The 22,595-nt window shown below is 38.8% G+C and overlaps 1 protein-coding gene across 4 annotated transcripts in view; it reads left to right on the forward strand.

Annotated features, from left to right (window-relative positions):
* Window positions 1-19,536, forward strand: part of LOC111570676 (glutamate receptor 2-like) — a 78,908-nt gene extending 59,372 nt beyond the window's left edge. For 2 of the 4 annotated variants that reach the window (XM_035949632.2, XM_023273565.3), the window contains exons 18-20: window positions 3,653-3,787; window positions 9,498-9,673; window positions 18,660-18,801. In XM_035949632.2, the coding sequence (XP_035805525.2) occupies window positions 3,653-3,787; window positions 9,498-9,668 (306 nt within the window). In that variant the 3' untranslated portion in view covers window positions 9,669-9,673; window positions 18,660-18,801. Of the gene's footprint in view, window positions 1-3,652; window positions 3,788-9,497; window positions 9,674-18,659 lie in introns of all 4 variants that reach the window. The other 2 variants (XM_023273567.3, XM_023273566.3) reach the window with 1 other exon arrangement.
* The last annotated feature ends 3,059 nt before the right edge of the window (window positions 19,537-22,595 follow it).

A 22,595-nucleotide genomic window follows, 5' to 3' on the forward strand; every position in this document is an offset into this window, starting at 1 on the left:
ATAAGAAAGAGTTTCATTAGGAGAGACAGAAATTTACACAGACCAAGTAAACGTACAACTTATTGTTGGTGATCATGTTCTGAAATTGTATTTTTGCGGCTGCCATGAAGAAGAAACCTTTATTTTCTGTACATGCTGATGAATGGCACTGTCACCAAACATACTCCAAATCTGCATGAGTGTAGAAAAACAGATGTAAGCTGCTCTGAATATTGTTACGTAAGAAACGCTCATATGTCGAGGTCATTTGTGTTACATTAATTCTTCACAGCAGGAAAACATCTGGGAGGGCAAGCACAGTTTGTATGTCATTTTCTTTGTCTATTTCTTTGCCTTTGCACCCTTTTTGCAATTTTCTGGACATGTTTGACAGTAGGTCAGATCGGGCCTGATGTTGTGCCTATCAAAAGAACAAGTTTCTACAAAGCAGTGTCAGCTGACTTAAAAATACAAAACATAAAATAAGTGACTTGTTAAGTATTCACCCCATTCAACTTGGTATTTAGTAGATGCACCTCTGGCTGGGGTAGCAGCCCCAAGTGAAGGAGTTCAAGTATCTCGGGATCTTGTTCATGAGTGATGGTAAACTAGAGTGTGAGATGGGCAGGCACTACTGCTGATGCCACACCTATCTAGGTGTGGCATCAGCAGTAGTGCGGACGTTGTATCGAACTGTCGTGCTGAAGAGGGAGCTGAGTCGTAAGGCGAAGCTCTCAGTTTACCATCCATCTACGTTCCAACCCTCACCTATGGTCATGAGCTCTGGGTAGTAACTGAAAGAATGAGATCATGGATACAAGCAGCTGAAATGAGCTTCCTCTGTAGGGTGTCCGGGCTCAGCCTTAGAGATAGGGGGAGAAGCTCAGACATCTGGAGGGAGCTCAGAGTAGAGCTGCTGCTCCTTCACCTCTAAAGGAACCAGTTGAGGTGGTTTGGACATCTGATTCTGACGCCTCCAGGGAGACTTCCTTTGGAGGTTTTCTGAACACGTCCTCCTGGGAGGAGACCCCGGGGTAGACCCAGAACCTTCTGGAGGGATTATGTATCTCATCTGGCCTGGGAATGCCTCAGGATCCTTCAGGAAGAGCTGGAAAGCGTTGCCGGGCGGGGGGGAGGGACGTCTCGAATGACCTGCTTAGTCTTAGTTTTTACAGAGTTTCTTGGTGTTCTTTAGTCTTCACAGTGTAGTTCTATCCAAGAGTACTGATTCACCAGAGACTGGACCTTCCAGATAGATGATTCTTTATACTATAATCACTGAGACACATTCAGCATGCTCAATAGTGTGACTTCGACCACCAGTGGGCTGCCCCTGTGTTGAATTAGGTGAGTCATTTTAAAGGGGGTGAATCCTTATGCAGTCAGTTATTTTACATTTTATAGGTTTAATTGATTTACTTTGTAGGAATCTGTTTTCACTTGAACATCATGTATTGTTTTAAAGCAAAGCTTCTGAAGTGTTTGCCTGGCTGAGGTCACCAGAATTGCAAAAATGTGCATGTCACAGCTATTTGTCATTTGTTTGCAAATCTGTGCTGTTTCGGGACAACAGAGCTTAAATTCACATCTAGTAAGCAGGGTAGAACTGTTATAATACTGTTATATCAGTCTCTCCAGGATTTCAGGGCTTTTCCCAGATTGGTGCATCCTAAAATGCCTGAATTTGTGGCAGCTTTTCTAAAAATTGTGAAGTAAGTTGCAATGTTTTAAGCCTATTTGTTGCGATGACATTGCTGGGAGACAGTGACAATGTTTCACGTTTCAACATTTTAATTGACAATATTTATTCTGAAACTGATTCTTTGACACGCTCCAACCCATTTCCACAAGCTGGAACACCACGGTGGGAAATTAGCATCAGCCAGATACTGGTTTAACATGAAGTGGTTGGTAGATTTAAGGCACTAAATGATCATTTACTATTGAATGAATCACATTTGGACGTTTCAGCCATTCTCCTAATATGTTTGGTGATAGAAACGTGTTTGTCAGTCGATGATTTTCATTCATTTGTCTATTTTTTTGTTTTGTTTTTCGCTTTTGTCTTTTTTTGTCTAGTTTGTGTCATTTGTCTCATTTTGTTTCTCATTTTAGCCATTTTGTATCTCATTTTTGTAATATTGTGTCTTTTTGTTGGTTTTTGTCTAACTTTTGTCATTTTGTGTTTCTTTTTAGTCATTTTGAGTCTCATTTTTGTGATTTGTATCTTGTCGTGTTGCCTCATTTTTGTCATTTTATGTCCCATTTTTGTCATTTTGTATCTTGTTTTTGTCATTTTATGTGTTATTTTTGTCATTTTGTCTTGTTTTTGTCATTTTGTTCCTCATTTGTGTCATTTTGTTCCTCATTTTTGTCATTTTGTGTCTCATTTTTGCCATTTTGGTCCTCATTTGTGTCATTTTGTTACTCATTTTTGCCATTTTATGTCTCATTTTTGCCATTTTGTTCCTCATTTCTGCCATTTTGCGTCTCTAGTCATTTTGTTTCTCATTTGTGTAGTATTTTGTTTTGTTTTTGTTGCTTTTTTATCATTTTGATGATAAAGTAAAATACTAGATTGTTCAGTTTGTATTCCACCACAATATTGCTCGGGTTGTAAAACAGTTTAGCTCCGCTTTGGTGAAGAACATCAGGTTATTGTTTTTCACGGTCTTTAGCAGTAATTTTTTTTTTGGTAAATGAGAGACATTAGAATGGAACATGTCTGCATCTTCAAACCAGAAACAAGGAAGTGAATTCGGTGACGTACATGCATCACGCTTGCGATGGTGACTTGGTGGAACTCACGGGAGGCGGAACAAAATTGCGGTGATGGGACAAAATCGCAAGGTCGCGCAGAATTCACGGAGATTGGTTGAATTCGCCTGAACTGTTGGGATCGCTTCATCGTGAATTCATGGAGGAACTGTTATGTTAATGTTAGTGTAGACAGCAGACTGTGTGAATGAATCATGAGTACAGACATGTGGTTTGCCAGCTCCCCTGTACATCATTGTGTAAAGACTGTCTGCTGCAAACCTAAATGACAACAATGGTGAAACAAAAAAACATCTAATACAGCATGCACCTCACTGCTTCTCTGCTGGGTGCCAATTTGTACAAATTAAACCACAGTTAACCAAAAAAAAAAACATAAGACACCAGTAATTAGGGAGTAAAAAAATGTTCGAAAAACTCTAAGACTTTCCTTTGCCGATGTTTTAGTAGAACAAAAATGTTCTCTGTTTATCTGTGACAGCGTCTAAAGATGTAAAAGTGTTCACAGCTATTCTGAAATGACCACTCTGGACGACCTCCTGTCTCACAGATGGAACAGACACTGCAAATCGTACTAATGTGGAGAACTCTGTAGACTTTTAGTACGTCATTCTCCCTGTTTGTATGTCTTTGATCACATACAGGTACCCACTGATTTACACACAGACAGTGATGAGGGGAAAGAATGTTTTAAATGTGTTTGTAACTCTGTGCCGTCTACTCTATAGCTCTCCTATGTATTTACGACGAGTTAATGAAAGAATAGTTCAGTTTGATGCTGCTAAATTGAAATGTTTGACTGACAGTTTGACAGGTTTTATAATTAGATAACCACACTAATCCCTTTCTTGGGGTGACTTGGCTGTCTTTTCCTTTGTGTGTTGGTGTGTACCAGGAGAAGACCAGCGCTCTGTCTCTTAGTAATGTAGCAGGAGTCTTCTACATCCTAGTCGGAGGTCTGGGTCTAGCCATGATGGTGGCGCTGGTAGAGTTTTGCTACAAGAGTCGGGCTGAGGCCAAAAAAATGAAGGTACGTTCTATGTTTTACTCACTACGTATCTTGAATGTTTAATTCAAAAAAAGGTTAATGTGATATATATTGTATTTCCATTTGTGTCAAACTAGGGATGGTATGACAGAGTTTAGATACTACTTTTTGACACTGTTGAGTGTTAATTTAACATTGAGTTGCTATTTTTTTTTAGCTTCACCTTTATGTTTACTTATGTTCATTCCCTCTAAGTCCTTGGTACTTCTCAATTTTCTCATGGTCCTTCTTCAGTTCAATTCAGTTTTATTTATATAGCGCTAATTACAGGTCCGATTGTCTCAAGGCGCTTTATAGAACCCATAAGCCTGAACCCCCCATTTTGTGTCTCTTTGTGGCCATTTTGTGTCTCTTCGTGGTCATTTTGGATCTCGTGATCATTTTATGTCTTCCTGGGGTTGTTTTTTTGTCTCTGTGGATGTTTGTTGTCACTTTGCGGCCATTTTGTGTCTCTTTGTGACCATGTTGCGTCTTTCTGGGGTTGTTTGTTGTCTCTGTGGCCATCATACATCTCTATATGGTTGTTTTTTGTCTCTTTGCAGTGATTTTACGTCTCTTTGTGGCCATGTTGCATCTTTCTGGGATTGTTTTTTGTCTCTGTGGTTGTTTTTTGACAGTTGTGTTACTGTCAGTTGGGCTTGCCACATCTGTCACAGCTGCTCTCTTCTTCACCTTAGCAACCATCGCTATGTCTGGGTCATTAGCCACCAGCTAAATGTCAGTTTGGAACTGAAAGTCCTCGGGGATCTTAGCTGTGTTGTTCTTCTACCCTGGCATAGATGTAGGCACATTCACTATGCCAGTCATTCAGTTGAGTGTATTCTGTCCCAGCTTGCATCTTCCACCTTGCTACTTTGTGCTGGACTGTTTCAGGGATGTCTTTGCACAACCTGTAGCTTGGGTTCTACCTCTAGCGTGTTTTCATTCTGTTCAAGCCTCTCCAGTTTCAGCTGTGATAGTAGCTTCTTTCTGTTGATGTTTGAGCACTGGGCCACCAGCTGCCTCTCAGTCAGTGTGAGTTTGGTCTTCCATAGTTCCCACGTACGTAGCATATATCCTCTCTCTATGGGCTGGCTGTTTGAATGGTATTCTCTTAAGCCAGTAGTCACAGTCTTTGTCCATGTCCAACCACATCCAAGCTGGTATGGATGTAGGCTTATTTCTCTTGGACTATTCATGCTGATTTAATGGTGAAAGATTGAGGACTTTTGCTGGATGTCATTTACAGGTAACACAAAAGACAAGGTAACTGTATACTACTGCCCTCAAGCTTGTTTGACAACTTTGGTCAGCAGGGCAATCATGCTGTAATCCATTTCAAGCAGCCAACATTTACAACTAGTCAAAGCACCATATCGTTGATGCCACATGGCAAATGTGACATTTGACAGTAAAATATGAGTATGCAAATATAATCTGTGGGGAGAGTTTTAAAACACATGGCTCTGTGTTGCCATCCAGTACAATGCCAACCCTAAAACCTCAACAATGAGCATATTGTTAATGGTAGTTTACATTGCTTTGGTGTAATGTAACTGCAAAAGGAATTTTATGTCTTATTTGCAACAGAAAAAAGCTGCTATGCCAATATATTTTGTCAATTATTGAAATTTTACCACCTAATGATTTATAGTATATAGTTTACAGTATTGTAGCGGAACATGTAGAAATGGTAGAAACTCTACTACTTTATGATTAAAATTGCACTCGTTAATTTAGGGGCACCATCCTCAGCTTGCCTGAGGAAAATAATAATTTAGGATAAGTCACAAAGAGACTTTGATTAAAATGAAGTTGATCAGTCTCATTATGAAAGTCATGAACTCTGATTTCATTGACCTCCTTTTCCCAAAACAAAGAAATACACGGTAGAACTCATGATAATTATATACAAACATTTATTAACTAATACTACAAACAAACAATAAACAACAGTGACATAACAACAACAGACAGTGAATAAATGAATGAATAAATGCAGATAAACTAGTGAACTGTGATCGTCACTGGAAACAGTTGGTAGAAAAGGTGATGAATTTAGAATCTGGAATTGGAAAACAAATTTTAATTTGTAAATTCACCCGTTTAGCAGAAGGAAAGTGATCCTTGTGTAGCCGCTGTAGGATGTGGAGCTGTGATGATCTGCTGGATGAGTTGGTTCAGGAACGCAGAGACAAGAAGACACTTTGGCAGGTTTGCATTGCAAAGCGTGCCGCAGTAAAAACAGAGTCAAAGCTCATAGTTATCAAGAAAATATTTGCGCTGTTGTAGTTCTTAAGTAATTCTTAAGTCCAGTTGCATTCTTCTAAGAGTCAATTTTTCTAAGATCCTTTGTTACAAGCCCATTCTTACAAGCCCAGGTTGAATTTTTCTAAAAGCCCAAGTTACATTCTGAAGGTCAAAAACAAAAACTCAAGAAAACCCAAAAGAAAAGCTATAACAAAACCAAGTTGCATTCCAGTTACTTTCCTCTATATAGAAAACTTTGGAGCCAAATGCAAATCAGCATCTAACCAATCATGGATATGTTCCTCCCAAGGGGTGGTGTTGAGCTTCACTGTCCAGGAGAGGTCAGAGGCCAAATACCTTTAGAACCTATTTTTAGTGAATTTCTTAAATGTAGAATTCCAATTGTTCAATATTTATGATGATCACAGATCTGAAATAACACCGAATACATGATTAAAATGACACCGAACACATGTTTATCTCATATAGTTCCTGAGATAATAATAAAAGGTGCAAAAATAAGAATAAACTTACAAATTGTAGACTTGAGGCTACATTGAAGTAAACTTATAACATGATTAAACACAAAAGCATATACATTCACTAATAATATGAAAAAGAAGACATAGGGAGAATATATTCTTCGAGTAAAAAGTCTCTCTGTGTCTTTTATGGCTGTGGTCTGATGCCTCAAAGAGAGAGGAGGTGTTTGTGTCTCATACATGTGCATCTTCCACAAACACTTCAGATTTGATGTGTTCTTCTTCTATACTGGTCCTGATCAACCTGGTATCAGAAACTGAGTCCAGATCATTATTTCGATTATGATGCATTTCTTTAATGTTCTGATTTAAACTGTTCTATTCATTCCTGTGTAGAAAGTTCTCTGTGTGTTAGTTAGGGAGATCAGAAGGTCAGAATGCCCATCCTCTTCTGCAGAGGTGTGGTTTTCCTCACAGTTGACACTTTATGATCCTTATCAGATTCTAGTGGAGGTAGGAGGCATCCTATTGTCTCAAAGTGCTGTGAGTGGTCCTAGTAGTAAACATCTGATCAGCAGATGTTCCATTTGGAGGTGAATTTTGGGTCAGCTGTCTCCTGAAATGGTGTCTTACCAAATTTACAGCTTTGGGAGAGAGTCTGTGGGTCTTTGTGTGTTGCTCTGGAATGTTCTGCTCCTTATTACGCTACATTACTGTTTGGTCTTCTGTCTCTTTTTAAAGCTTTAAAAGTCAGAATGCCAACATTATGCTATTCTATATATGCCAAGATTTAAGTGTGTCCTTGTGGTCCCAATGTGCACCATCTCTTAAAGCTGGAATTAGTGATGCTCTTGGTTTCCTGATTCCTTAGGGATACTGTTTTTGTAAGTTTGTTTGTTTGTTTTATTTACCCACCAGTGCATAATTAACATTTTGCCATATTTAAACACATCAGCTGTCCATCATATAGTGATGTTTGATATTTAACATGAGTTTCTTTTGCATGTTTGTAAGTTAAAATGAAAAATGCAATTCCCCTTTACATTGTTATTGTCACCCAAATAATGTAAGAATGTAGCATTATTTCTTATGGATTGCATAAGACAGGACTGTAGATGTAGATGATAATGGACTGCATCAGCTTTTACTTTCATCTTCATAAGCACGAGATCTTGTGAACTTTTAGCTGTTTTTCATTAACCCTTTGATGCGCAACATGGGTCAAAAGTGACCGATATTCAATGGAGTATGGGTATCTTTTTACCCATGTTGCACATCAGAGGGTTAAAGATGATAAACTTAAAGTAAGTTAGGGGCTTCTGATAACTTTCCTGTCATTAATGTTATGTTTACCAAAACCATTTAGTAAAGCTTGCAAATTCCTCTCAATCTATGCTTAATTGTGTTTTGGGGCATGAATCCTTTGCCTTTCTTTCGTCAAACAAAAGCCACGTCTCTGTGTCCAAACATTGGAGTCCATTGTTGTGTCATCAGAACACAGAAATGATGATCAAAAGCTTTCTTTTTTCTCCAGGGGAGGTTGTGCAAAGGCTTTTGTGTGTTTGTCTTGGAGAAGTGGAGTCCTTCTTGGTCAGTGTTTAAGGACACTCAAAGCAGGAAGCCTCATTGTGCAACTCTCTCACTGGATTCTAACAGCAAATTCAGGAATCTCTTTGGTTTTAGTCAGGATTAGAGACCTACTGCATCATATGTTCTTGGTTTACAGTATACAGGAGGTCCTCGACTTACATCGGAGTACTTTTCCTACGGTGTGACGTAAGTCAATTTTCGCCGTAAGTCAGAACTCTGGTGAAACTGTAAACAAAGCTGTTAGGTGTGTCATGATGTTGATCAGTTTACATTATCTGCACAACTACAGTAACGACAAACATTCATTAGCTCACACTGAAACACAAGAGTCTGACTTACACTTGGGAACCATCATGAAGTTAGCAAATGTAGCATAATCCAATGTGATGGCAAATGTAAATAAAGCACCATATAGCGTATTATAGCACCGCGTGACAACGTTTTCGTTCTCTCTGCTCGCCAACTAGTTCCACCGAATCAGTTCCGACGTAACGACGTAAGTCGAGGACGTCGTAAACCGAGGACCTCCTGTACTGCAATGCTACAGAACATGGCAATAATTACCAGAAACATTTGGAACAGTATTAAAGCTGCATTTACTCAAAATCTGAAACAATTTCATGAATAATTATGAACATGGCAGTTAAATTAGAAATGGAAATAAAGCACAGAAGTAGTTTTAATGTTATTATTAGCATCTCTAACATAATGTCTTACATTGGAATTTAAAGTTACTGTTTCTTCTTCTTGGCCTTTGCAGTCGATGTTTCAAATTTCAGGTTCTAATTACAAGTCATTGCTTTCTGGGTCTATCTGTATTGTCCAATAATTATTACATTTTTGTTGCTGAGTATTTTTTGTGCCCTCATGATAGTGGGAGCTACATTATCAGGGGCAAAAGCTGAAATGACAAATTGGTCCAGACTGAAAACAGTTTTTTTTAAACTGTTAAAATAATAGGATAAGAAGATCCTAGGTGGCAAAAACTACTACAATAAAAAGTAGTAATACTTACATAACAACAAACATAACTTCCATAATTGTTTTTTTTGACAGATTTTTCTCTGTATGTCACTGTGTAACTGTCCTCTTTTTATTGTATTATCAGTAGACACACCATGCTATTGCTATTTACAGTGAGAAAGTAATTCCATTTTTACCAAATCTTCTTGCATAGCCAGACCTTGAAAGGCTATTTTCTTTCTCTTTCTCTCCTTCTGTAATGTACAGACATTTTGTTTTTGTTCTGCAGTTATCTACTACTGGTGTTACGAGTGCTCAAACTATTTGTGACTTGAACTAGTAATAATCTCGGTCACACAGCTGAAGAGTCATTGTTCCATGGGAGGAATTAGTATAGCAATAACGATGACTTTATTTTTGTTATTAAGGTGGCAACCAACACCTTGTCATCACCCCAGCATACAGGAAACTACACACACACTCTGTCTTCTCCTCAACATGCCCCCAACTTCAACCTGCTGTCCCCCAGCCACCAGCCAAACTACGCCACCTATAAAGAGGGCTACAACGTTTACGGCGTTGAGAGCGTCAAGATCTAACACGGGTAGGAGAGAGATGATTGATGGCTAAAACTGTCCTCACCTCACAGTCATAGACAAAGTTTTGACGACGAACTCTTAATTGGTGCCAATTCATACCATCAAACAGCAGCTCCAAGAACAGCTGGATTCATATCATGGTGGTGCAAAGCAGCTTCAATGGCAAACTTCCTCTTCAGTAAAGTAGAAATCTTTACGTGTTTATGCATCTTAATTTGTGAATTTGTCGGTCTTATTCTATTGATGTTAACTCACTCAGACACACGGATATTTGTTTCAAAACCACATTGCTTTGTTTCACAAACATAAGACCGGCACTGATTTTTATTTGTGAAATGTTTTCATCGCCAGAAAGTGAAGGTGAAGTTTAACTTTGACGAATGAACTGCAGATAGAGCCGAGATATTCTAGCAGCACCCCCTGTTTTGTTCACAATCTTATAATCTAGGCTGTGCTCAGTGGACAATCTAACACAGGGGTGTCAAACTCATTCTACTCCAGGTTCCACATTCAGCCCAGTTTGATTTCCAGCAGGCCGGACTAGTAAAGTCACAGCATAATAACCTATAAATAATGCCAATTTTTTGCCTTTGTTTTAGTGCAAAAGAGTCCATTCTGAAAATGATCACATTTAATGAACTATTGTTTTACAAAATGTTGTGAACAACCTAAAATTTCTGAAAAAAAAAAAAATTCAATTTCAACAGTATTATGCCTTAGTTTACCATTTCTACATTACAACTTCCAGATCACAGTGTTTCTATAAAGGCACAAAGCATTTAGTAACTGAATGATTTTACTTTATGATCAAAACAACAAATGTCAGACAAAAAAGACACAAGACAAAAATAAGACAAAATATGACAAAAATGAGACAAACGACGTGAAACAAAACAAAAAATGAGAGGAAGATGTTAAAATGTGACAAAAAATGGACAAACAACAAACACAAGTCACAAACAAGACCAAAAATGACAAAAGTGTGAAACAAAATGACTAAAAAGTAGACAACACAAGCCAGACAGAAAAAACACAAAATGACACAAATGATACACAAAACAACGACTAAAGCAAAACACAAAACGACAAAAAGGAGACAAAAAAACACAAGCGAGATGAAAAGGAAACACAAAATGACAAAAACATGGAACAAAAGTCAGACAAAAAGAGACAAAAACAACAAAAACAAGACAAAATATTACAAAAATGAGACACAAAACGACAAAAGAACAATGAACAATCTAGTATTTTACTTTATGATCTACACAACTTGTCATGGTCTAGAAATGATTTTAAATTTATAGTTTCACTAATTTACAATCTGCAGTTAATGTCTTCTCTGGAATTTTTACACTTTGAGGGCCAGATTGGACCCTCTGGAGGGCCGCTTTTGGCCCGCGGGCCTCATGTTGGACACCACTGATTTAACACAAATTTTGTTGAACTTTTATTTTTTTTTCCTAAGAAGGAGGGGTCACAAAATTGATAATTCAAAATTATCAAAAATTACCCAAAGAAAATACTCTTCCTATTATTTTCCCTACACTCCAAGAAAAACTAGAAGACAAAACTAGAGGTGGCCGAGACATAACATAAAATGTGTCTATCAGGTAACCCACCCAGCAGCCACAAAATGCAATAAATTGGATTTTTACATTCATTTACACAATTTTAAATTCTTTTCCAGACACATGGATATGATCCTTGATCTTGGGATGGACACTGGCCAAAACAACAAACCAAAGAGTCTATTCTATAAAGTAAACAAACCAGGAAAACCGAACCAAAAAATAACCAAAATGAAACAGAATCACGAATCTAACTTCCACCTGGCATCACCTGCTGTCACAGTAATCAAAACTAAATGCAAACAATACAACTGCAAGTCACAAAAACATTACTTAGGACGACACTGATGAATGCAAGTTATTTATGTACTTAGCCATTTTTACACTTTTAGCTGTAGTCCATACATAATAATTACAATATTTTCCATTATAGGAACAACACAAACAAGCATGGCATAGAATATTTTATCCTTAGTATTTCATCAGTCTGAAATTGCCACTGAAGTTGACTACCATTGCTGATGTTTAACATATAATTTACTGTATAGCTACAGTATGATATGAATGCAGAAACTGTTCTGGACAAACAGTAAAACCATGGAGATCATAATAGAGCAAAAATAAACACTGCAAGAAAAATATCTGGTCAAAACTGTATATGGCTGTGATTATCCTTCCCTTTAATGCCTTTATCCTCTCCTCTTATGACATATTCTCGTCTCTTCTTCTCCTTTTGTGCTCTCTGCAATCCTGTTCTCCTAAACTTCATTTTTTTCCCCCTCATCTCCCACTCTTTTGTCGTTTTGTTAGCCTTTTTTACTTAATTCCCTCCCTGGTCTACAGCGCCTTCCCTCTTTCTCCTAATTTTTTTCTTACTCCATAGCCAATCATCCTCTTTAATCAACTGACTCATTGATCAGTCACTCCCATGTGTCTTAATGTCGGCTTTTTATTAGGCATTCCCATGATTTCATTCTGAAGATGATATGGTTTGGACCGGTAGTAGCAACAGCATTGTATTACTGCAATAAATATCACTTACTACACCTTGAACACAATGGCATAGCATATGTCAACCCTGTTTACTTCTTAAAGGCTAGCTAGCGTCAATTAGCAACATATGCCACGTCGTAGCACTTTACAGTAAGGTGACTGATTACCTTTAGCTAACCTTAGCTAACTACATCTAATTTAGCTCAGATGGAAAAGAAAGAACCCAGTTCAGGCTACAGGTAAATGTTCTAGTCGGTGGTAGCAGCAGCAGACAGATTAAATGGCTGCCAGAAAAACTCAAATTTTTAGTCACGCTTGTTCCGAATTTTCGCCAAATTGCTAGTTCATTTTTATAAATGAATCAACCATAAAATGTGTCCATTTAATATAGATGCACCCACAAACAAAATGACCTGAGCACAGGTGTGTGTTATGCATGTGTACGTTATGATACCGAATCATGTGACCTAAATATGTAGCGGGCGGCGGGAACCCCCACAGTTTCCTTGGATCATTTCTGACGGAAAAGTCCTGATAAGTCCTCAGCGGTGGATTTGTAGTAGGATCACAATCATGTGATCGTCAGCGGGCAGCTGACATAGTGTTCACTTGTGACATCGTGCTGCTATCTGACAATGATACAGAAATCTTTAACAAATCTTTGGATCCAGACTATTAGCAGCATCACTACCTAAATCTAATCACTTGGTCCTTGTGTCATTTCTGACCTTCCCTGAAAATTTCACTCAAATCCATTAGTCCGTTTTTGAGTAACATTACTAACAGACAGACAAATGTACGCCGATTGTCACTTAACTCTGCCGCATTCCTTGGTGAAGTAATAAATGACTTAGAGAATCTACTATTGAATGGCTAAAGCCTAATGACCAAGGTTAGTGCAACTGAGAAGACATAGAGCTTGACTTTCATGCAATTAGTTGGACTGAGTATAAGGAAAATGTATAAAAAATTCAGGGTTTAGGCTGAAGCCCTTTAGAAGTGCTTGCCAGAAGCACTTACTTTTAGCTTTGATGACAATGACATGCTGGACACAGATGGGTGACAAAAGCAACATTAAATGTCTTCATAAGGTTTTAGGCATCCACACGCAGCCAGAACAGCTCAGTGTGCCTTAACCTTGGAATTACAAGACTCTCAAATGAAATGGAAACAGTGTAATCCCATTTTTCTAAATGATAACCCCTCATTCAATGTTTTCATTATGGGAAGAGCTATCCAACATGTGGGTCCAAAGTCTCCATAAAGTGATCATCTGGTAACTGCAAAGGCCACAGCGTACAATTCACCATTTTCAACCTCATCAAAGCATTCAGTGACCCCTTTGAAGAAGAGACGACTCCCATAAGGGTAGAAATGTTTCAGGTGATAACTCTGAATAATTTTGTATTGATTTGCAATAATCAGTGAAGGCTCATTTACTGAGGTTTTTGTTTTACATTGTCAAGTCTATCTTAGTAAGCCCCTTTCAGACGTGCACTCTGTTCTGTTAATCTGACGGCAGTTTACCGTGTCAACTTTGCGTCTGAATGTGCACCTTAGTCAGGTTTCTGTAGAAGTCACGCCAGCAATCGTATAAGTCTGACCTGGAATTCCATTTTCTAATAATGTTATGTAATGTCTAATTTCTCCCAAGCCTCATCTGAACTGCCACATTAACGGATAGACACACTGGCAGTGGTACTTTGAGTTGTATGGAATTATTGAAGGAAAGATTTTCCACATTACAGCACCAATATTCGTCCAAATTCATCCAGTGATACAAGGAATAATTGATTAAATTGTGAGGGTGTTTCCGAGTCCCATCAATTCCCACCACCCGCGGGTCATACGATTCGGTATCATAACGTACACATGCATAACACACGCCTGTGCTCAGCATAAGGTCATTTTCATTAAAGATTTCACCTGTCAGAAATGATACAAAGGCCAAGCAGCTTTGGAGGAGTACTGCAATCACTGAGTGCTTTTATTGTTGGTTTTGTATTAGTATTGTATTAATATAATTTGAATTATAAATCACTTGGTGTATTGACTAGTCTCATGTGAATGACAAATATCACCTGCGTACCATGGCTTTCTCCACTACTGTGAAATGGAGCCATAAGGAACAATAACGGAAAAGTCGCCTATGCCTGAATTAATAGAATTATGTCACTTTAAGCCAGTAATGTTCCGTCTACCATATCTGAAAGGCGCTTTGGTCAGAGAATGAACAAGAGACCTTTCATCCAGAGCACTGTTCTTGTGTGTTGTGTCAAAGAGTGTGACCAGAATGGCACCCCTTTTCTCCTGTACTGTGGAACCGCTAAGCTACTAGCATTGAAGTTGATCTCTCCTTTACTATTTTAGAAGTTGTCAAAGTTCACAGGGTTTTCCCTGAACCAACAATGGTTGGAAGGTCTGTGGTACTGTTCACAGATATTATCTCAAAGGTCACAACATCGGGCACCCTGATAGCTCAACGGTGACCCATATACAGGGGCTGTTCCCCAGCGTGGCAGCCTGGGTTCGATTCCCACCCACGGCCCTTTGTTGCATGTCTTTCCCAAACTCTTCTCCCTCCTTTCCTGTCTGTCTTCCTGCACCTATCCAATAAAGACAAAAAGGCCAAAAAAATAATTAAAAAAAAAAAAAGTGACAATGTCATAATATACACAACTGAAAACATTCAACATGTTGCCTGGTTATGGATAATATTTTAATTTTAATTCAGCTGAAAACCTGGGTGTGGTCAGTTTGATATCTGTCAAGCCATTTTAGCTCTGTTCTGTCCCAGTGTTAAAAGCCTTTCAGACAGTGTTTCTGAAGGAACTTGGACTGCAGATACTTCTAGAGGTCATTGATGGTCCTTCTTAAAAAGCTCAGGTTCACTACATACAACTACATACCTCATACCAAGTCTCCTTAACAGAATTTCTTCTTTCTGCACACTAGTGCATTTTTTATTTATTTTTTTGCTCCAGGTTTGTCCTATTTAGAATGTTTTAAGTTTTTCTCAAGCTTGTTAATTTTACTCTGGATGCAGGTTCAAGTTTACACCAGGTTAACATAAGACCGTGTCATAGAATCATCCCGTCATCTTTACTCATGTGGACTGCATCTCCCAGTAGTCAACATTGGTTTTTTTTTAGATCAGATTCTTGTTTTCACACTAGAAACAAACAGAACCATTGGTCAGTTTGATCTGGACCAAGACCACCCTTTTTGATTGTTATACATTTGAACCCTTTTTAGAACAACATGTAGCAAATGCTGGCATGGGTTGGTGTTGAGCCAACCCATGACCGATGTGGCAGGGACTGTCAGTCCCTATTTATGGGGCGTCTGCTCCTCCAGTTGAGACCACCATTCTTTGTCAGAGCACCTATCGTTTTGGTTCAGATCAAACTGAGTAGTCTGAAAGTCCAGACCAAACAATTTAGGTGTGAAAAGGCCCAACATACATCATCTCAATCTACTTCACATTGTAAGGTGAAAACCTTAGAAAGTCATACAGGGAAACCCAGCAAATCCAATGATTTCAAAGACTTGTTATCAGTGGGGAAAAACTCTTCTTTACCTCTGGTAGAACCAGGCTTAGGAAGGGCAACCATCTGCCTCTATCAGTTGGGGTTAGAGTAAAGGGACAGACATAGCACAAATTAGACATGGTCCTACCTATAAGTTATAGCAAAATGAAAAGGTTTAAGCCTAATCTTAAAAGTCCGAACACTATCCGCCTCCCAAACCCAAACTGGGAGCTGATTCTACAACAGAGGAACCTGATATCTGAAGGCTCTGCCTCCCATTCTGCTTCTTGAAACTCTGGTAACCACAAGTCTGAATCTTTAAGAAAAGTTGGAGCTTAATCATTAAGACCTTTATATGTTAGAGGACAGATTTTAACACTGAATTCTGGATTTTAGAGGGAGCCAATGAAAACAAGCTGATATGGGAGAAAAATGTTCTATCTTGAATGTTCCTGTCAGAACTCTGGCTGCAGCATTTTGATGGCTGACTTAGGGCGATGGCAGGGAACGCCGTTGACAGGTCACCAGTCCATCACTGGGCCAGAGTAGCTATATCATTAGATAGTGTGTTTCTATGGTGTTTACAGCCAAATACTATCATTTCTGTTTTGTCTAAATTTAGAATAACATTATAGGTTATTCAGGAATTTATGATGCTGTGAAAACATATTTCTGATGTCTTCTATTTTTTGCATATTTCTTTCAGGTAGGAAGATAAAGAACCGGTGAGATAATTACAACAGCTAGTGTAGTAGTAAGGCTACAAATGAGATAATTATTAATTAAAATCATGATTTTAGCTTCTAACTACTATCCAAAAACAATTGACTGCAGCCTCTACATTTAAAAATGTGCTCATAAAAGGTGTAGAACAGTTTTCTTCACTCACAGAAAACAGCACATGTGGATAAAATCACTCAATTTCATTTTGGACAAATCTGAGATTAGAACACTTTATCTCACTCTTTTTAAACTAATTTTCCTCTCACAACTGTCTGAGCACCAAGCAGCATCTACCATAGCCTGCACTGTGAGGCATTTAGGGAGCATCGGCAAAAGTAGTGTCTACCGCTAAGCAAACATTCAACTACTGATGTGTTTCACCACTGCGACTAGTGTAAAAGTTTGGAGCTCTGTAGATGGGGTCACTAGTTTGGATCCTGGCATAGAACCCTGTGGAACTCCATCACTACTTTTTGTGTCAGTGGAAGAATCGTCACTGATGTAAGAAAACTGGAGTCTATCTGATGAATGTCATTTAAACCAGCCAAGTGTCTCTCTTGTTAGAGAGTGCCACTTACACCTGTTGATGATGACTCAGATGTGCAGTCAGTTCACCTGGGGATAGCACAAAAATCCACAGCACATGGCAACTTTAGTGTAAGGTTAAGTCCAGGGTTCCTTTACAGGAATTGGCATTAGTGTTTGAAGTTCTTTATTCTCTGCACAGCTTGGTTTGTCCTGTACAAATACAGCGGGTAATCTTGATGCTTTGTTTGTTACTCCTCCTTTTGGTCCGCTATAATAATTTCTAGGTCACATTATGGAGCTTACCCAGGTTTACTGTGTTTAGGCAGAGCATAGTGGTGTTTAGACTCCCAAGCAACTAAAAGGCAATGAAATAGGTGCTATAATAACTTACTATCATACTGCCATGCACCACGGCAATCAAACTGAACTTCAATATGAATTTTTCTTCCACATTATCTCACCTGCTCTTTACATGTCACATCAGGTGGTCTTGGTAGGACTCTGCCTACTTTTTATAAGACTTGATGGAGGCATACTGTTGGCTTAATATTCCATATAAGAATTTTCATCCACTGTTACTCTAATATAAGTGTGGAATAGATCTGGCAATATACAGTCATGTGCTGATTATTCTAATTTGGCCGTGGTTAGTAAGCACTGAATGGTTGTCTGTCTCATTGTGGCAAATGGCAACCTATCCAAGGTGTCACTGAGTGTCAACAACTGAGGTAGGCCTCAGCCACCCACAACCGTGTTGTCTTTAGTCACTGTGCTCTGGTTACCTGCTCTCAAACATGGTGGTATATATGAAGACAAGAGTTGTTGCCCTCTTTTGCCACAAAAGGGACTCGATCCTTCAGTGAGTGCTTCTGTAAGAGAGAGTACACGAAAGCAAGTCAGATGCATTTTAGCTCATAGTGAGTCTTCATTCCTTTCCTTCAGGATTAATGAAGTATATTTTGATTCAATTTTTTTTCATTCAAGTATGCAACACTCATATGACCTACAAAAACCTAATGACACAATGGTACTAGTTCATATATTCAACAGACATGCCAGCCAAAACCGACTGATCCAACCATTAAAAACATCCATACCTGACGACAGAAGAGGTGGACTGACCATAATGTATCTTAGACTTTGTAATCTCCCCTAATTTTGCATTTTTGGCAATTGAAATGGAGAGAGTCAATTTCTATTTTTAAACTGTAACAACATTGAGTTTTTTATTTTATTTTTGTTTAGTTTTAGAAGAGGATTGAGACTAAGGTGCGCAGATTGTGTAACTTTGTCAAAAATCTCAGAGCAGGCATTTAGGTTTCTGTCAATGCTAGCATGTTGAGGTCGGTGTACAGAATGTGTAGTCTGGTCCGAGCCCTTTCCTGGATAGGAGTATACGAAACATGACACCAATTTTCAAAGTTATTATATCAGTTTATACACAGTGTCATATTCTCTCTCTACCATTTGTCTTTGTTATTTAACCCATCTGCTAACATGCTTTCCCTGTGTGCACAGACATCCTGAATAGATGGATACAGTGGTCAAATGGGCCCACCAATGGGCCTACCAACAGCAGATGTCTATTCACCTTTGGTTGTGGTGTTAATGTTTAAACCTTTTCTAACGTTTTGCTTGTTCTTGTACAGATGAAGTTCACAGATGCAATGCGCTCCAAAGCTCGTCTGTCCATCACAGGATCAACCAGTGAGAATGGTCGCGTCCCAGTGGCTTACCTCCGCCCAGGATTACCCATGAGCCTCAGCATGACTGATCTCTCCTGACCATACCCAAGCCAGTGCCTTACAGCCAATCACACATTTTCTCCCTTTCCCTCCGAAGGTGAACAGAAATGCATGTCATTTCCGTTGGTGACAAATTAACATGCACTGTGGGTGCTCTGCCCCTTACGTTCAGCCCAGAGTTCGGCCATTCATATTTCTCCGAGAACTCCTGATCTTACTCATTAACATCTAACCTAGAAAGACTGGATAGATGTTCTCCCGTGACTTGGCTGTCAGGCTTCAGCAAAGACCTGCCCACCTACAAAGAGAAGCACTCGACCATCGGCAAGAAGGAAGGCTAGTCGTGTAGAAATTCATGAACAACAATCAAGCACAGTGGACAGTTTTCTAATCAAACACTCATCGTTATTTTGTAGATTTTTGCCATGGAAGCACCTCTTGTATAGAAAACAAAGACAACAGTAATGTTGGTGTTAATGCAATAACAACATTAATCAGGGATGTGATCAGGAATTGTGGGTCTAAGCAGAATCTTGTTAAAAGTGAGTGCAAGTGCTATGAACTTAAACTGACACCCTGAAAAATCACATCCATAAAAAAGTAATTGTGATAGCAGAAAATAATGATGTTATTGTTTCTAATTGTTTTTTTGTTATTTCTGCCTGGAAATCCCAAATTGAGAGAGACTTTTACAGACCCAAGAGATGCATGGACTGCCACACACATATACACAAATGCAAACAACACAAGGCAATAGGAACATGTATATATATATATATATATATATATATATATATATATATATATATATATATATATATATATATATATATATATATATATATATATATATATATATATATATATATATTATACACAGGGATGGGCAAAAACAAGCCAAATTTTAAGTTAATGCAAAATAATCACAAATTGTTTTAAAGAGCCCATATTATGCTCTTTGGGTTTCTCCATGTCCTTCAGTGTGTCATACATGTGCTTTTTGTGCATGTAAAAATTCTGCAAACTCTGCCAAAAGTCCACATCAAATGGAGTTCTGTTCTCCCACAGTAAACACCGCTCTGGGCTTATATTCCATTACTTATCTGGGCCATCATATAAAACAAGCAGAGAAAGAGCAGCTGCCTCACAGTTGTCCATCATTTCCTTGCAAATGCCATTTGCCCTAACTCTAAAATGTCTAAAAGCAGGTGTTCTGTGGTTAGCTGTAGGAGCAAATACAAGAATCTTCATGCACTCCCAGCATCTTCGGAAGTGAAAATATTACTTTTAATTTTGAAGGCAATGCTCCCACAAAATAGGAAAATCCTAAGTGTTAGCTTATCGTATTGCTATTCGTACGGCCACAGCGGTGTCACCCTGGTAACGCTGAGAGACAGCACTGCATGAAAACAGTGTGCATTGTGTGACATGGAGGAGTCTCTCCATGTTGTGAGGCTGAACTCCAGGGATTTGATTGCAGCGCATTGAGAGCTGCGCATGTACTCAGATATTTAGCATTGTAGAACATAGCCAGTGTTGCCTTGCTTTGATCAGACCAGCTAACCAATCAAAACAAAATAAAGGCGCTTTTCCACCAGCACCTACTCGATTCGACTCGACTCGGTTTAGTTCATTTTCCATTCCAGTTGAGTACCACCTCATCGTGGGTGGAGTCACAAAACACTCACCGTCCTCCAACATGGTCTCCAATAATGCAGCAGCGAAGTTCAGGCCACTCTCCCTCCCGTTGCTCGCCGGTCGGTGCTGTAAATGGCGTCCATTTGGCTAAACCACTTCCTCCGGTTTGACCCACTCCAGCCATTGTGGTCCTTGATGGACCGATGATCACTTTTGAGCATTTTCAGCTTCTCCCAACACTGCTTCATTGTTCTGCTGTATCTGTATGTGGAGACCTCCTGATAAACTTTCTCCGTCCAGCTCCCTCTGTAGTCTTTGGTCCGCCACCGAAGAAAGAAACGTCTCTTCATTGATCCACGGTACAGGTCTGATGTGTCATCACTCCCTGTCCAATCAGTGCCCTGCACTCTGTAGACATCATATTATCGGCTCCACTCAGCTCGCTTGGAACCCCCGCCCTGTAGGAACTAAAATAGTAGCTGGTACCAGATTCTACATCCTGATGGAAAACCTCACAAACTGAGTAGAGCCGAGCCGAGTAGGTGTTGGTGGAAAAGCGCCATATGGCTTTACTGGAGGGAGGCCTTAAAGACACAGGAACTCAAACAAACTATTTCAAAATGTGAGAACAGGTGTTGCAGAAATGTACAGTATGAAAAAAATGATGTGTTTTTAGGCATTAAAGATGGTAAAAATATTCTAGTAGTAATTGTGGACTGGTAAATAATTATGGGCTCTTTAAAGTCCTTTTGCATACAATGTGTTTCTGATTCATGACTGGTGACACCTGGTGGTACATTAAAGAACACCAAACAAATGTTGGTGTAAGTGGGCTAAAAACAGTTTTCGCAGAGCCTCACTAATTAATCTACAAACAAAAACTAAACTATGACAAACTAAAAGAAAGACATTATAAATAGGCTTTCATGAACTGTACTAGACTGCTCCAGATAGACAATAAGATCAAACAAAATCCTAAAAACATAACTGCACAAGAACTTATACACAGATATACAACTTTATTTGAGAAATTAGTAAGTGGTTATTAGTGATAGTTCTGTGTTTACATAGTATCTTACCAGTATGTTTTAAAGTCTGTTAACTTTGGTAATACTGTAAATGTATTTACATGTTGCTTCATTTTGGTCTTCTACCAAATGATGTTCATAGTAGCACACTGTCATTGTGTAATAACCATCGCAAATCATGTAAAATCAGTTTAAATACCTATTAATGCCTCTTGAAAGCAACAGAATCACAGTGAATGCAGTTCGGGGTAATGGAAGATATTATCTATCATGGTTAGCCACAGAGGCATCGCTCTGGAACCATGTAGTCCTAATCGACAAACACAAGTTGTAGTTGTGTTTGGGGGTTAGAAACCAGGTGATTATTCTGTCTCATTCCCAAAGCACGTTCCTGCTAAATTTATGTCCCAATTTTCACAACTTGTCAAATGCATGAGGGGTTAGAGGTGGACTTTTTGATACTATTCTGGGTCCTTATCTGTAGGTCATAGCACAATTGGTGGCATATATTGTCCTGTTCCTCACAAACTAATCATAAATGGTGTAGGGATGGTTAGGGAGTGTATCTGTAGGCGTCCGGCTGCTTGCTGTTGTTGAGTTTGTAGAGTTGTTATTGCTGTAGGCCAAATGTCTACATAAGATTTACAGACGGTAAGGACTTTCCTGACTTGTGGTAGTTTGCCAAAAGGTACAAACACCGAAATGTCAAAGCAGGGAAAAATGTACAAGTCTAGCAGAAAGTCCAAATTCAAGTTTATTTTTTTGTTTTGACATGTCCATTCCAACACTACTTTATACCCTCATAAACTCATGAAAATGCTGCAAAAAGTGTAAAAAGAAAGTGTGAATTAGGCTTAATTCCATCAACTGCTTTGAAGTTAATAAACTAGGCTGCACAGTGTGAGTGTAAGTTAAAAAATATAGATAGCTTTGGGACCTCAAATGTGGCAGGCGCTGTGGGTTTTAAATCATACCTTGTTTTCAAACTGCTAGCCTGGATATTAGGTAATGTTCGGTACTTACCTAATCTACAATATACTACAATAATTTAGTGCTGCACTTTCACAAAACTAAGCAACTTGTTTGTCCTGACTAAGCTCTGAAAAAATGCAAGCTTACAGTTCCCACAATGCAACTCAATAGCGCTACTTCATATGAAGCTTGTTTATTAGTA

The sequence above is a fragment of the Amphiprion ocellaris genome, chromosome 4 (assembly GCF_022539595.1).
Source record: "Amphiprion ocellaris isolate individual 3 ecotype Okinawa chromosome 4, ASM2253959v1, whole genome shotgun sequence".
Lineage (NCBI taxonomy): Eukaryota > Metazoa > Chordata > Actinopteri > Pomacentridae > Amphiprion > Amphiprion ocellaris.